This window comes from Microtus oregoni, unplaced genomic scaffold (assembly GCF_018167655.1).
Source record: "Microtus oregoni isolate MIOR12 unplaced genomic scaffold, Mior012 000028F_ref0000031, whole genome shotgun sequence".
Lineage (NCBI taxonomy): Eukaryota > Metazoa > Chordata > Mammalia > Rodentia > Cricetidae > Microtus > Microtus oregoni.
The window spans coordinates 16,166,899-16,180,698 of record NW_024543087.1 but is presented as its reverse complement, the minus strand read 5'-3'; the positions used below and the strand labels follow the sequence as shown (position 1 = coordinate 16,180,698).

The 13,800-nt window shown below is 52.7% G+C and overlaps 3 protein-coding genes across 4 annotated transcripts; 2 read left to right on the top strand and 1 right to left on the bottom strand.

Moving 5' to 3' along the window:
• The first annotated feature begins 999 nt into the window (after window positions 1-999).
• Tmem115 (transmembrane protein 115) lies at window positions 1,000-5,602 on the top strand. Its single transcript, XM_041677607.1, has 2 exons — window positions 1,000-2,325; window positions 4,847-5,602. Exons 1-2 carry the CDS (start codon window positions 1,475-1,477, stop codon window positions 5,049-5,051), a joined length of 1,056 nt encoding a protein of 351 aa, XP_041533541.1. The 5' UTR covers window positions 1,000-1,474; the 3' UTR covers window positions 5,052-5,602.
• Window positions 5,603-6,425: 823 nt separating this feature from the next.
• LOC121464396 (cytochrome b561 domain-containing protein 2) lies at window positions 6,426-9,206 on the bottom strand. Of its 2 annotated transcripts, XM_041677330.1 has the most exons (4): window positions 9,071-9,206; window positions 8,519-8,672; window positions 8,042-8,079; window positions 6,434-7,397 (listed from the first exon to the last, which is right to left on the bottom strand). In XM_041677330.1, the coding sequence occupies exons 2-4, from the start codon at window positions 8,643-8,645 to the stop codon at window positions 6,894-6,896; spliced, it is 669 nt and encodes a 222-aa protein (XP_041533264.1). In that variant the 5' UTR covers window positions 8,646-8,672; window positions 9,071-9,206; the 3' UTR covers window positions 6,434-6,893. The 2 variants fall into 2 exon arrangements, with proteins under 2 accessions (XP_041533265.1, XP_041533264.1); XM_041677331.1 differs by lacking the exon at window positions 8,519-8,672 and having other exon boundaries at window positions 6,426-7,397; window positions 9,071-9,191.
• A 66-nt stretch (window positions 9,207-9,272) lies between these two features.
• Window positions 9,273-12,641, top strand: Nprl2 (NPR2 like, GATOR1 complex subunit). Its single transcript, XM_041677290.1, has 11 exons — window positions 9,273-9,490; window positions 9,972-10,063; window positions 10,141-10,309; window positions 10,455-10,563; window positions 10,945-11,081; window positions 11,181-11,278; window positions 11,397-11,433; window positions 11,546-11,639; window positions 11,714-11,831; window positions 12,070-12,212; window positions 12,297-12,641. Exons 1-11 carry the CDS (start codon window positions 9,413-9,415, stop codon window positions 12,362-12,364), a joined length of 1,143 nt encoding a protein of 380 aa, XP_041533224.1. The 5' UTR covers window positions 9,273-9,412; the 3' UTR covers window positions 12,365-12,641.
• Window positions 12,642-13,800: the final 1,159 nt, after the last annotated feature.

Genomic DNA, 13,800 nt, shown 5'->3' with positions numbered 1-13,800 from the left:
AACACCCTGCTGGCAGCCACCATAGTATGAAGTTGAGCCCAGACCAACCTGGATGGTCCTGTAGGAAGAGCTCTCTCAGCTGCAGTGGAATCAAGTCTCTGGTGGGAAAAAAGTCACTGAAGTAGCAAAGCCTCACCCCTTGCTACCCCTCAGGTGAAAAACCTCAGTTCATGAGGCACATCCAGTTCACTGGAATAAGATCAATGTGAACACCCCAAATGAACTGACACTTACATTTCTGCCTTCTTTGATCCTTATGGTAAGAAGAATGCTGGGAGGTGGTAGCACACACCTTTAATCCCAGCACTCGGGAGGCAGAGGCAGAGGCAGGCGGATCTCTGTGAGTTCGAGACCAGCCTGGACTGCAAAGTGAGTTCCAGGACAGTCAGGGCTAGACAGAGAGGATTTGTCTTGAAAACAAAGGGGGGAGGGGAGCCTGAAATCCTCACTATTTTTGAGGTCTGTGAAATTGCACTTCAAAAATGTTCAGTCAATATCACATTGACTCCAAATAATGGACCAAGAGTTCTAGCCCGCCTTAGGCTCTTATTTGCCAGACCACAGAGTTTCTCATTAGTTCACACACATTGGTACCACACACCAGAACCTTTCAACATCTTTATGTACCCGCTTACAAAAACACTGCTGCACCTGTACAAATGACAAATGGTCACTCCCCTCCAGAGAACAAGTGTGTGGTCCAAGGCTATGCTGCCTCCTGATCCCGCGCACTCAACACCTCGTTTGCCTTCCCAGATCCGCGATCCTATCCTGACCCCGACTTCCCTAACTGGTTCCCCGCCCTCCTCTAGAACTGGAGGAGTCAGCCCTGAGAACTACAACTCCCAAGCACCCCCGCCTAACCCGCTACGGGACCGGTCGGACGCACGGCTTCTGGGACTTGTGGTTCTATGCGGAAACCGGTCGGCTCTGTATACGGACTCCGTATCCCAGCATGCCGAGGAGCCGGAAGGCAAGGGCTCAGAGGGCACAGGGCCGAGGCGGCCGCCGGGGGCGCGCAGGCGCGGCGTCCCTGTTTGTCGGTCCCGGAGAAGGGAGGAGGTACCGTCAAGTCAAAACCCTATCCCAGAAGGATCTAAACGGTCTTGACTTGGGCCGGAACAAGACACCAGTACCCCGCAGAGCCTCACAGTGGATGGAGGACGCCCAGCCTTGAGATCAACGCTAGCCTGGCCAGCCTGGCCGCTGGGCCTACGGAACCAGCCGGCAGGCGTGCCCAAGCCGCTCAGGGCCTAACCTCAGGTCCTCGGCCAGGGGCATAGGCTCTGGCCTGGCAGCAAGGCTTTCTCTTCCTCTTGGAGCTACAACCGGACCAGACCGGAACCAGAGCCTTCCCAGAGAGCAGTGAGTAGCCGGGCCTGGGCCTCCCGTCGGGGCCGGACTGGGACGAGGCCCCGGGGAGGCCCCTAGGCCACCTTCCTCACCTTCCCTCAAGTCGACGTCCGCCGGGAAAATGCAGCGCGCCCTCCCCGGTGCCCGCCAGCATCTGGGGGCCATCCTGGCCAGCGCCAGCGTGGTGGTGAAGGCGCTGTGCGCCGTGGTACTGTTCCTCTATCTCCTTTCCTTCGCCGTGGACACGGACTGCCTGGCGGTCACCCCGGGCTACCTTTTCCCACCCAACTTCTGGATCTGGACCCTGGCCACCCATGGGCTGATGGAACAGCACGTGTGGGACGTGGCCATTAGTCTGGCCACAGTAGTGGTGGCCGGGCGATTACTGGAACCCCTCTGGGGAGCCTTGGAGCTGCTCATCTTCTTCTCGGTGGTGAATGTGTCCGTGGGGCTTCTGGGGGCCTTCGCCTACCTCCTCACCTACATGGCTTCCTTCAACTTGGTCTACCTGTTCACTGTTCGTATCCATGGCGCCCTGGGTTTCCTAGGTGGTGTCCTGGTGGCACTCAAGCAAACTATGGGAGACTGTGTGGTCCTGCGAGTGCCCCAGGTCCGCGTCAGCGTAGTTCCCATGCTGTTGCTGGCTTTGCTGCTGCTGCTCCGGCTGGCCACGCTGCTCCAGAGCCCGGCCCTGGCTTCCTACGGCTTTGGACTGCTGTCCAGTTGGGTGTATCTTCGCTTCTATCAGCGCCATAGCCGGGGCCGAGGGGACATGGCTGACCATTTTGCTTTTGCCACCTTCTTTCCGGAGATTATGCAGCCTGTGGTGGGGCTGCTAGCGAACCTGGTGCATGGACTCCTGGTGAAAGTCAAGGTATGCCAGAAGACAGTGAAGCGCTATGATGTGGGAGCCCCATCATCCATCACTATCAGCCTCCCAGGCACAGACCCTCAAGACGCCGAGCGGAGAAGGTAACTGGGAATCTTCCAGAATCTTGGCTAGCTAGACTGTGGTCACAGGCCATCCATTGAGGAGCTTGCTCTACACAGGCAGGAGAACTACAGCCTGGAGTTGGGGGCAGCCTCGGAGCGGATTTGGGATTGGGCCTTGAGGAAGGAACTCAGTGTGTAGGCTTCAGGGCTCTAGTGTGTGTTTCTCACCACTTGGCCACTTAACCAGTTTACAGACTGCCCAGTCACCTTTGGTCTGGCCTCAGAATTTCCAGATTCTAGACACTGATCCTGTAGGAGACAGAGATTATTGGTCCCTTTCTCCTGTGATGGGGAGGGGAGCAATGTCTGTGTCCTCAAGTGTTTCCTTCCACTTACCGTAGGATGATTGGGTATTACTAAACTTGCTCCTCTTTCAGGCATGTGTCACCAAACATGGGGACAGGCTGAATGACCACTGTGGGAACCTGCTGACCACAGCAGGCAGGGCTGAGCCCTCCAACCCAGGGAGTCTGCAGCATCAGTAATTTCACGGCGTTCTTCACTGGACACTAGTCAAAGCAGGAGAAAGCTTTTATTCCCTCAGACCTATGGACTCTTTATAGTGTCCAGTGTTATTTTTGAGACTTTTCAGGCCGTGTCTCCCAAGCCTGTTGCTCAGCCTTTGTCAGAGGTTCCTGCCTTTGCTCAGCTGCGAAGCGGGTTCCTGACTTCAGTGGAGGAATGCTCTCGGGCTTATTCACTCCTGCTGCTGCTGTGTAGTCGAGTGTAGACCGCGACTTCCTTGAGGGAGTTACCAGCGCTAGGTGAGGGAACACACCCGGGCATGCTGCAGGCCTAATTCTGGGCTTTAGAGCTTGAGGGTTTTGGGGGGTGTCCTAACGACAAGTCCATTTTGACCTCATTTAGTAGAGGAAGAGTGAGCTTTCGAGCTGTTTGGATGGGACTGGACCAGAGGTTACCTTGCCCCAGGGAGAGATCTTGAGTTGCTGTGGTTGACTGGTCATTCAAAAAACCACTATCGGGCTGGAGAGATGGCTCAGAGGTGAAGAGCACTGGCTGCTCTTCCAGAGGTCCTGAGTTCAATTCCCAGCAACCACATGGTGGCTCACAACCATCTGTAATGAGATCTGGTACCCTCTTCTGGCCTGCAGGCATACATGGAGGCAGAATGTTGTATACATAATAAATAAATAAAATCTTTAAAAAAAAAACAAAATGGACAGAAAAGAGTGGGGATTGGGGCAAGAGGCAGGTTCCTGGCATAGTCTGATGGTTCTTGGCTTACATGGAGTGGGTATTACTCTTACAATTTGTCCTCTGACTGTATGCCACTCTCAGACCCAAAGGACTAAAAGCAGGAAGTAGGAAATTGAATACTGACAAGGACATCTCCAAGAGTAGTCTGGGGAGTGACAGAGAAGGACTGTTACTGGGCCAGGTTGGAGTGTGTTGGGTTTTTAATGCCCTTGTCCCTGTTGCTTTTCCTACCTTTTTCCTTGGCATGGTAGACTCTTTGATCTTAGAAGCCATAGAATGGCTGCCTTTAGTGGTAAATAGGCTGAGCCACCAGGATCGATAGTGACCCAGCTACAAGTGGCCACTTGACCTTCTGTGGGCCAGACTGCAGAAGACTTGGGACCTTGTTCTTCACTGAGGCTGTGTTGCTCAGTGAGTAGGGCACATCCTCCTTGAAGGAGTTCCCTGCTGGTGTCCAAGGTGTGGAGAAACACCCAAAGCATGCTGCAGGTTAGTTCTGGGCCCTACAGCTTGAGTCTTTCTGGGAGTCTACACAAAATTCCCAGGTGTATTTTCTCACCAAGTCTGCCCCTGAGAACAATAGGGTGTGCTCTGTGCATGCCCACGTGGGCTGTTTCTCTTCTACGTGGGCTCTGCTAAGACTTGGGTGGCTTTGGGAAACTTCTAGAAAGATTATCATAGTTAGGAAGGGTGAAATGATTGAAGTTGATGCTGCTTCATTAACCCTAGCTGAGCCTGGTGAGACAGGCCCATAGTCCCCTCTGCTCGGGAGGCTGAGACAGGAGGATCATGAATTCAAGGTTGGCCTGGGCTATAAGAGCTAGCTTGAAGCCAGCATGGAGGATTTCATTAACAAGACTTGCCTTTAAAAAAATGATTCGTTTGTTTTAAGTGCTGGGAATATAGCTCTGTGGTAGAATGCTAGCCCTAGGTTTAATCCTTAATAGCACACAAATAAAGGACCCTGTCCCTGGGTATGACACCTGTGCACAGGCAGGAGCTCATCCCCAGGGACTAGGACATTCCACTTGTCTGCCCTAAGGCACTAAATCCATCTCTAAGCAACAGACTTCGCCTGGAGGTCTGACAGTGACGAGAAAGCTCCACATTCTAATTGGCAAAGCAGATCCTGGGCCAGTCTCCTGGACCCTGCATGAGGAAGGGAAGCCATGGGGTTCTGGGGACCAGTCTCTGGTGGGAGGAGTTGGCCTTCTGAGGAAGGTTGCAGAACATGTGCCTCTCCCAAGCCCAGTGTGACCTGTTTTCTCTTTTCTGGCTTTAGGCAACTGGCCCTAAAGGCTCTCAATGAGCGGCTGAAGAGAGTGGAGGATCAGTCTGTCTGGCCCAGCATGGATGATGATGAAGAGGAGGCTGGGGCAAAAAAGGACAGTCCTCTGCCCTCAGAAAAAGCTTCCACACCCCCAGGGAAGGGGACTACCCCAGAATCCAGTCTCATTACCTTTGAGGCAGCTCCTCCAAAACTGTAACTCCAGACCACTGAGTGTAGCGCCCCAGCTACTCCAGGGCACTGACTGCTCTGAGGATGGGGAGGAGGGCCTTCTGGGGGTCTCTTTGGCCTTCTGCTGTTTCTCAGCAACACTACATGGGACCCTTGCTACCTGGTTCCAACTCCAGACAACCACAATGCCAGGTATGGGGCCTCTGAGCATCAGCCAGTCCAGACCCCCATTTGTGGTAAGACTGTACCTCAGCAGGTGCAGTTCCTCACCAAGGAAGTGGCAGCAGGGACACTGGTGTCGCAGCTCCTGGGCTAGCGTCACATTCGAAACTGGTTGCCAACAGCCCTGAGCCAAGGCAAGGATTTGAAATTGCCAAAAATGTCCTGGGGGCCCAACCAGTATGGGTCTGTACATCTCTGCCCGCCCCCAGACTGCATTCATGTCAGGGTTTCTTGTGCCCTTCTGCTGTGGCAGTGACTGTCTAGCCAGAGCCACTACAGCTCCCAGGTATTTTCTACAGGACCACCTGAGCGGGCAGCCAAGCCCAGCCTCACAGTATCAATAAAGCGGTTCTTTGAGGTGTGGCTCCCTGGCTCCTTTAGGCCACTTTGTGCAGCCCTCTCGTCCTTACCAAATGCAAAATTAAATGTGTTTTCTGGGTCCTAGGGCTCAGTTCCATGGCAACTCCACCTAAGAATTCCATTGCCCCCACCTCTTCTCTACTACATATCTGCTACTAAGCAATCTGGTCAGAGCTATTACCTCAGTCCCTTACTCCTTTTTTATCTCCTCAGTCTATTAGGAAGGCCCTGTGCAAGAGGACTTGACAGCTGAAGTCCTCTCCATCTTAAGTTGTCTTAGGCAGGGCATGGTGGCAAACACCTATAATCCCTATCTCAAAGAAAAACCTGAGGCTGAAGGTGGCGCTCAGTTGGTAGGAGCACTTGTTTAGTGCTTACAGAGCTCTGGTTTGAGCCCCAGCACTGAGTTAGAGGGGTATGGTACACATACACATGGTATGTATGCTTATACTGTTAGCCCAGTGCTCAGAAGTGGAGGCAGGAGGATCTGAGGTTGAGCTATCATCCTTGGCCACACAGCAGGTTCAAAGCCTACATGGGAGATGGGAAATTTGTCTGAAATCAAAAGGAAAGTTTTTCTTGTTTATGATTCAACTTTCTTTTTCGAGAAAGGGTCTATTATTATAGCTTTGGCTTTGTTGACCAGGTTGTCTTGAACTCACAGAGATCCACCTGCCACCATAACTAACCTTGGTTCAACTCTAAGTTGTGCCCTGTGCAGGAAACCTGTTTGAACAGTCTCCCTCCCTCCACTGAGCTAACCATGTTCCCAGACTCCAGGACTTCGCTGGAAACAGCTGTGCTGTGCACCTGCCGCCTACTAATGCGCTGGGTGTTGCAGGAAGCTTAGAGGCAGGGTTCTGGGAGAACACCACCATTTGCAGGGGTCCCCGCCTCACCTGCTGCCCATAGTCTCACGTTGATGGCATCAGCGAGAACCATCCCAGTGGCACTGCTCCTCCCATAGTCTTTCCAGTTTGTTTTTCGTTATTTTCAGTTTTCTCTTTATTTTACTTTTTTCATCCGTGATTCTGGACATACCAATACAAATCTAAGCTGTATGGCTGGGGAGACAGTCTTGCAACCCCAACTTCATCAGACACATGATTCGGGCTCCCCTGAGCTGATAGCAAGAAAAGGGAGGGCACTCCAGCACAAGGAGCAGAAATGTCACCGATCTACCCGAGTGCCCTAGTACCTGAATGTTCCCTGACAGAGGGTCAAGCAGGTTTCTAGCCCCAGGTCCTATGCTGAGGTGCAAATCCAGGCTTCCTGGTATCTGGGAAGCTCATGGTTGGATCCTCTTGCGGTATAGGTAGGCATTGCTCACTTGGTTCATGATTACCAAGCTGGTGAGGACAGGACACAGCAGAGCCAGGTACCAAGCACCACCAGTAACAGCAGCAGTAAACCAGGATGAGCACATGCCCAGCAGGAGGCTGGCACTACCCAGCAGGTAGCCCACCAACCCAGAAGTGGCATGGTAGAGTTTCAGCTTTGCCAGGGGCCATCGGGGCAGCAACTTGGGGTAGAGCAGCCCCACGCCCCCTGAACACTGCAGACCTGCCCACAGCACAGCTAACAGCCCTGCCTGCCCATGTCGGGTGGCCAGGTGTGCTTTGCCAAGCTGCTCTTTGTGGAGGATGACAAGCCCTAGCCCCAACAGGGCACAGAGTAGGGCTAGCAGCTGAAGCACCCAGTGGCAGCGTGCTCGGACCTTCCGTGAGAGGGAACGCAGCAGTGAACTCTCCGGAGAAAACATCAGGAGTGCCTCGGTCATCAGGAAGGAGAACTGAGGAGACAGAGACTCAAATCAGAGTACTGTATGCACTTTAGATAACCCTCCACGCAGGTGCACTTTGCCCCGTCCATCCTTCATTCCTTCCCCAAGGACAAGATGCTGCATTTGGTGAGCCAGTGGAAGGCCCTGTGTGGGGGGCAAAATGTCTGCCCTGAGTAGTTAGGGATAGCTGCCTCTCCAGACTTCTCCCTAGGTACTTTTCCGAAATGTCAACTCTGCTAAGTTACCCAGCAAACAAGGTTTGAGACGTGGCAGTAATAAATGATTCACAAGCTTTGTTTGCCTCCCATGAGGCTGGATACAATTTCTCGGCAAGAGCTATCCACATGGGTGCACTGTTTCAGGGAAAATTAGATGCATCACCATAAACTAAGGTTTTTAGGGACAGAGCAATCTCCAAATGTAATTTTTCAGCTTCCTGGCTGGAGGTGAGAGAAGCCTAATTTTGTGGTTGGGTGAGCGTCCCCCATTTGTCCTGGTCTTGAATACCATCTTTCAATCCTTAGATATATGTCAGAGGCAGTAGTTGGAACACGCAACTCCTCTAAGCTGGCACTAGATGCCTTCAAGGATCCCAAGGGTCACCACCTATGCCCACACTCTACCCCTAAAAGTTACCCAGATCCACTACTTACAGCCAGAGACATAAGAACAGGGTGCCAGGAGAACAGACCTGGAATGAGAAGAGGAAGCCTCATGGAGCAAAGGGAAAAAGAAACCAGTATGTCCAACCCTACAGCCTGAACGTGAACAGCCCACCTTCATCTAAAGAGATGCCAAAATGTGAATCCCTTGGTAACAAGCTCATGTTAGCCACCCACCCCTACTCACTTCCTGGGGTAACATGCTCTGCCACTCCTCTGGCAGCTCCTTCTTCCAGCAGCTCCATGAGTCAGGAAAGAAATGCCAAGTCAAAAAGAAACCATGTACTTTCTGAAGCTTGGCCAGGCTGGCGGAGCCCCCACACCGATCTACTCTCCCCGGGACATAATATTCCTCAGCCAGCCAAGCCTGTTCCCACGAGTTAAGCCCTTTCACTTCCTACTGCCCCTATTCCCCAAGAAAAGTGGATTTTCACTCCCATAAGTCAACTATGAGTTCTATCTACTTACTGGAGCCAGGTCTGGCAAGTACAGTCACAAAGATGGTAAAGCCCAAGGCCACAAGGTGGGCTGCAGCCCCAGAGGCAGTGCGCAGAGCTCGGTAGATGTGCGACTCCGTCTCCACAGAAAGGGCCATGGTCAGCCCAGCTGATAGCTGTACCGCCTGAAAGCATCGTAGGCGTTGGCAAGGGTGCCCACTGTCCACGCCTCACCGAGGACAGTAATTTAGGGCAGGAAAGTCACCTTTTTTCCGGAGAAGTTAGGACAGAAGCAGAACAAAGTAGGCACCAAGAACAGTCCCAACTTAACAAAATCTACCTGTCAAACACCTGTATTTGAAGTGGTACTGATCGCACCGACCAGGTGGGAATGCATGAGGACAAGTAAAACTACAAATCCCAAAATGCAGCACGTCATCACTAGCCGGACGGAAGACGTGGAGCACTACGGGAATTGTAGTTCCCAGCTGCTTTCCTAGCTAAGCGTGAGTCTCTTTGCACATTGCCTCCCCACGTGCACCTAGCACGCTGTACCTCCACGGTAGGAATTTTCCTTTCTCACCTGCTTCTCAGGTTCGACGCAGTGACTTCCTCCAAAATAAATTGGATCCCCTGGACCCGCCAGCCGTGCCACCGCTCCTTTACGGAGGCGCTTCACTTCCGGGTGCGTTGTCCACCCACCCAAGACTTCCTGGGACAAGCCCCCTCCCATCCCATCCAGCGCCAGCCACGCCTCCGAGGCGCTCTGCGCAGGCGCTGTTGAGTTGACGGCGCTTTTGGTTTGTATTCACAAACCTGTGTGACCTAGCTCAGGCCTCTTTCTCTTTTTGACAGGTGTTCCCAGGGGTGGAAGCGACCACCGCACGAAAGACAAGGGACTACAGACTCAGGACCGGTCAGCGCCATGGGCAGCAGCTGCCGCATTGAATGCATATTCTTCAGCGAATTCCACCCAACGCTAGGACCCAAAATTACCTATCAGGTGCCTTTCACACTCCCGGGACCTGACGAGGAAAGAGATGCTCTCCGGAACTTAGCTGGCTGCCTGGGTCCCTGTGCTGCCTCCAGGCTTACCATCCATTCCTTGAATGGAGATGATACACAGACCCAGGGCTCTGGTTCCTAGTAGGGGAGGGAAATTTGCCACACAAGCGGTTTTTGTGGCAAATCAGGCTATAGGATTCAGGGAGATGATCGGTCTCATGGAGGGTTAAATGACCCAAGAGAGTCACTGAACTGAGACACAAATGACGTCTAAAAGTTAGGTGAGAGCAGAGTATTCCAGGCAGTAGGAATAATGAATGCAAAAGCCAGGAAGCTTTCCAAAACATAGCTTGTGTTTTGAAACACAAAAGAGTACTGGGCAGACGGGGGAAAGAAAACAGTAGCGGACTTGTGCCTGGGTGGGATGTACAACCACCCAGTCCCAGTGTCTGAGGGAATCTCATCTCTGCCCTCCGCAGGTCCCTGAGGATTTCATCTCCCGAGAGCTGTTTGACACTGTCCAAGTGTACATCATCACCAAGCCTGAGTTACAGAACAAGCTTATCACTGTGTGAGGTCCTGGTGGGGTGGGAGCAGAGGGGTCCCAGACTGGCTTGTGGGCGGGCTGACTCTCCTCTACCCATCCAGCACGGCCATGGAGAAGAAGCTGATTGGCTGCCCTGTGTGCATTGAACACAAGAAGTACAGCCGCAATGCCCTCCTCTTCAACTTGGGCTTCGTGTGTGATGCTCAGGCCAAGACTTGTGCCCTTGAACCCATTGTTAAAAAGCTGGCTGGCTACTTGACCACACTGGAGGTCTGCAACATGATGGGCGTGGGTGCATGGCAGGCACAGTTGGGGGAAACTGCTCCCATGTCTCCAATTCCTAGCCTCCAACAGCTAGCTCAGAATGCAGCCAGCTCTGAGGTCTACTCAACCATGTTGTCCATGTTCTGTCCAGCTCGAAAGCAGCTTTGTGTCCACAGAGGAGAGCAAGCAGAAGTTGGTGCCTATCATGGCCATCTTACTGGAAGAACTAAATGCCTCTGGCCGGTGCACTCTACCCATTGGTATGGGCAGCCTCTACCGGGGCAGTATATGAATGGAGGAAGGATGGGAGAGCACAGAAATGAGCGTAGCCCCTGCAGGAGGACAGGATTCTTGGACAAGTTGGTGGGCAAGAAATAGCCGTGGGTTGAAACAGTGATGTCTGAGGGTTCAGTGTCTAATGGGGGTGGAGGAGCAGGCAGCAGAATTCTCCAGCACTACTGAAGAAGTATCTTGGCAACATTCTTCCCCTTCTCTGGGCCTTAGTTTCTTGCTCCATAAAAGAGGAAGAATGATCCTCCCAGGACCCGTCTGCCTGCCTCAGTTAATGCTAGGAGAGTTAAAGTAGTGACTGAGGGCGCCTTGGGAAAGATGACACTGAGGATGTGGTGGGGTCCCCGCAGATGAATCCAACACCATCCACTTGAAGGTGATTGAGCAGCGGCCTGACCCTCCTGTGGCTCAGGAGTATGATGTGCCTGTCTTTACCAAAGACAAAGAGGATTTCTTCAATTCGCAGTGGGACCTCACCACACAGCAGGTATACGCTATACAGGCCCTCTCTCAAGTATTACCACCTTGGGCCTCCCACAACCTTAGCTTCAGCTCACCCTTGCTGACCCTGCTTTCCTCTTTTCAGATCCTGCCGTACATTGATGGCTTCCGCCATGTCCAAAAGATCTCTGCTGAGGCGGACGTGGAGCTCAACCTGGTGCGAATTGCCATTCAGAACCTTCTGTGAGTGCAGATACAGTTGTGCCCACTTGAGGGCCACCAGACAAAGGGGAGCAAAAGGACCCCGAGTGTGGTGGTGGGAAGGCATGGTTTGGAAGCTAAGCGCATCTGTTTCCCCCAGGTACTATGGTGTTGTGACACTGGTCTCCATCCTCCAGGTAGGTGGGGCTGGGATATAGCTAAGTAAAATGGGAATCATTTGGCCTGGACCAGATCAAGCCAGACCCCCAAGCACATCATCCAAGTCCTTATGCCCCTGCTGTGTTCTAGTACTCCAATGTGTACTGCCCGACTCCAAAAGTCCAGGACCTGGTAGATGACAAGTCCTTGCAGGAGGCATGTCTCTCCTACGTCACCAAACAAGGTAGGGGCAAACCCTGTGGGAGACCCATTTGGGGAGGATAAGGCCACCTAGGAAGCTGACCGTGGCACCCACAGGGCACAAAAGGGCCAGTCTCCGAGACGTATTCCAGTTGTACTGCAGTCTGAGCCCCGGCACCACTGTGCGAGACCTCATCGGCCGCCACCCCCAGCAGTTGCAGCACGTCGATGAGAGGTCAGAGGGCATTCTCAGGCTTGCGCGCTGGGTTCAACTGTCTTGAATCTCTCTGGAGGAGCCTCGAGCCAAATAGGAAGCAGGGGATTCCCAATGAGTATAAATATGTGGCCCACTAGTCCAGGCAGCCTTCCTGGAGACGGTGACCTTGGAGGCCACCCTAGCCTGTAAGGCACTGAAGGAAAGGTTGGGTAGGCTAGGCTAGGGTACCAACGCTCTTCCCCAACCATCACTTCAGGAAGCTGATCCAGTTTGGGCTTATGAAGAACCTCATCCGGAGACTACAGAAGTATCCAGTTCGAGTGTCTCAGGAGGAACGGAGCCACCCTGCCCGTCTTTACACGGGCTGCCACAGCTATGATGAGATCTGCTGCAAGACAGGTGGAGGCAGGCGGGGCAGGCTGGGGGAGGTGAGGGCTGACCGACCCTGCAAGGCGGCTGACCTTGCCTCCCTCATACCACCAGGCATGAGCTACCACGAACTGGATGAGCGACTAGAAAATGACCCCAACATCATCATTTGCTGGAAGTGAGGCTGACTGGAGCAAATTGCTATGGCCACTTGCCCCTGCTACGCCCTCATTGGTCCACGGGGGCCAGACAAGTAGGCTCGTGCATATGGTCTGGAAGTGATCCTCGGTTCTGTGAATCAAGTCATCTCTTTCTCGTCCTGTGGAGTTTTGAATACTGGCTCAGCCAATCACTAAAGACGTGAATGTGCTAGTCATGCCAGCTAGCCTGGCCTGGCTGGAGTGCCATCTAGTGGACAGAAGTGGCAATGGCCAAGTAAACAGTATGGTTTTGGTTTGGTCTGGTTTGGTTTTTGTCTTATTGCGAGGGGAGTGATTTTTTTGAGACAGGATCTCACTATGTAGCTTTGGCTGTCCTGGGATTCACTATGTAGCCCAGGCTGGCCCTCAACTCATAGAGCTCTGACTGCCGTGTTTAAAGGTGTGTACCACTTCATCTAGGCACACATAGGTTTCTATATGTTTGTTGTTGTTTTCTATTTTCGCGGTGACTGGGGGAGGAGCGTGTTTTTTGAGGCAGGTTCTTATGTAGCACAGACTGTCCTGGAATCGGCTGTGTAACAGATGACCGTGAACCTTCTGAGTCTCCTGTCTCTGGTTCCTGGGTTACACTTAAGCTCCCACGCCCCCCGTGTATACAGTGCTGGGGCCGAGGCTTTGTGCATGCTAGGCAAGTCCTCTACCAACTCAGCTATGACCACAGCTCTGGACCTGCAAACCAAAAGAGCCAGACTCAGAAGGGACCAAGAGATGCTCCGGATTAGATTGCCAAGAAAGACCTCACTTGGGAGACGTAAGCTGGACCTTGCAGGAGTAAGAAGAGTATTCCAGAAGAAATAAGTTCAAAACCCTAAAGCAAGGGCCAAATGTAGTAGCGCATTCTTGCAATAACCAACACTCGGGAGGCTGACATAGGAGAGCTGCTTCAAGTTCAAGGACAGGTTGGATGTATGTGTTCAAAGCCAGCGTGGGTGACATAGTGACACCTTCCTCAAAAAGCCAAAGGAGTGTATGAGGAGCTGAAGGGAAGCCCATGAGGCTAGGACAGGGAAGCAAGCATGGGGTGCACACCTGAAACCCCAACATTTAGGAAGTTGACCAAGAAGGGGGAAAATTTGGACCAGCCCTGGCTCTACAGTGAGCTCCAGCTTGGTCTTAGCTGTATAAGGAGACCCTGTCTCAAAGAAAGAGGATGGGGTGCTGGAGAGATGACTCAGAGGGTAAATCACTACTGCTCCTGCAGAAGACTGGAGTTTAGTTCCCAACCCATGTGGGACAGCTCACAATTGCCTCTGACTCCAACTCCAAGGGTCTCAATGCCTCTGGCCTCTGTGTGTAAGCGTGTAAGCATTATAGTGTGAATGGAAAGGTGTCCTGGCAGCTGAGACAAGGAATACCGCAAAGTCACACCACACAACAAACCTCACACAAGATTTATT

What these genes read in the sequence shown, in the direction of transcription:
- Tmem115 (XM_041677607.1), top strand. Translation starts at nt 1,475, where the DNA reads ATGCAGCGCGCCCTCCCCGGTGCCCGCCAGCATCTGGGGGCCATCCTG. An exon ending in CAAGACGCCGAGCGGAGAAG is followed by an intron (nt 2,326 to 4,846) that starts GTAACTGGGAAT and finishes TTCTGGCTTTAG; the next exon opens with GCAACTGGCCCTAAAGGCTC.
- LOC121464396 (XM_041677330.1), bottom strand. Translation starts at nt 8,645, where the DNA reads ATGGCCCTTTCTGTGGAGACGGAGTCGCACATCTACCGAGCTCTGCGC. An exon ending in ACTTGCCAGACCTGGCTCCA is followed by an intron (nt 8,080 to 8,518) that starts GTAAGTAGATAG and finishes TTCTCATTCCAG; the next exon opens with GTCTGTTCTCCTGGCACCCT. An exon ending in CTGTTCTTATGTCTCTGGCT is followed by an intron (nt 7,398 to 8,041) that starts GTAAGTAGTGGA and finishes CTGTCTCCTCAG; the next exon opens with TTCTCCTTCCTGATGACCGA.
- Nprl2 (XM_041677290.1), top strand. Translation starts at nt 9,413, where the DNA reads ATGGGCAGCAGCTGCCGCATTGAATGCATATTCTTCAGCGAATTCCAC. An exon ending in GCTACTTGACCACACTGGAG is followed by an intron (nt 10,310 to 10,454) that starts GTCTGCAACATG and finishes TGTTCTGTCCAG; the next exon opens with CTCGAAAGCAGCTTTGTGTC. An exon ending in ATTGCCATTCAGAACCTTCT is followed by an intron (nt 11,279 to 11,396) that starts GTGAGTGCAGAT and finishes TGTTTCCCCCAG; the next exon opens with GTACTATGGTGTTGTGACAC.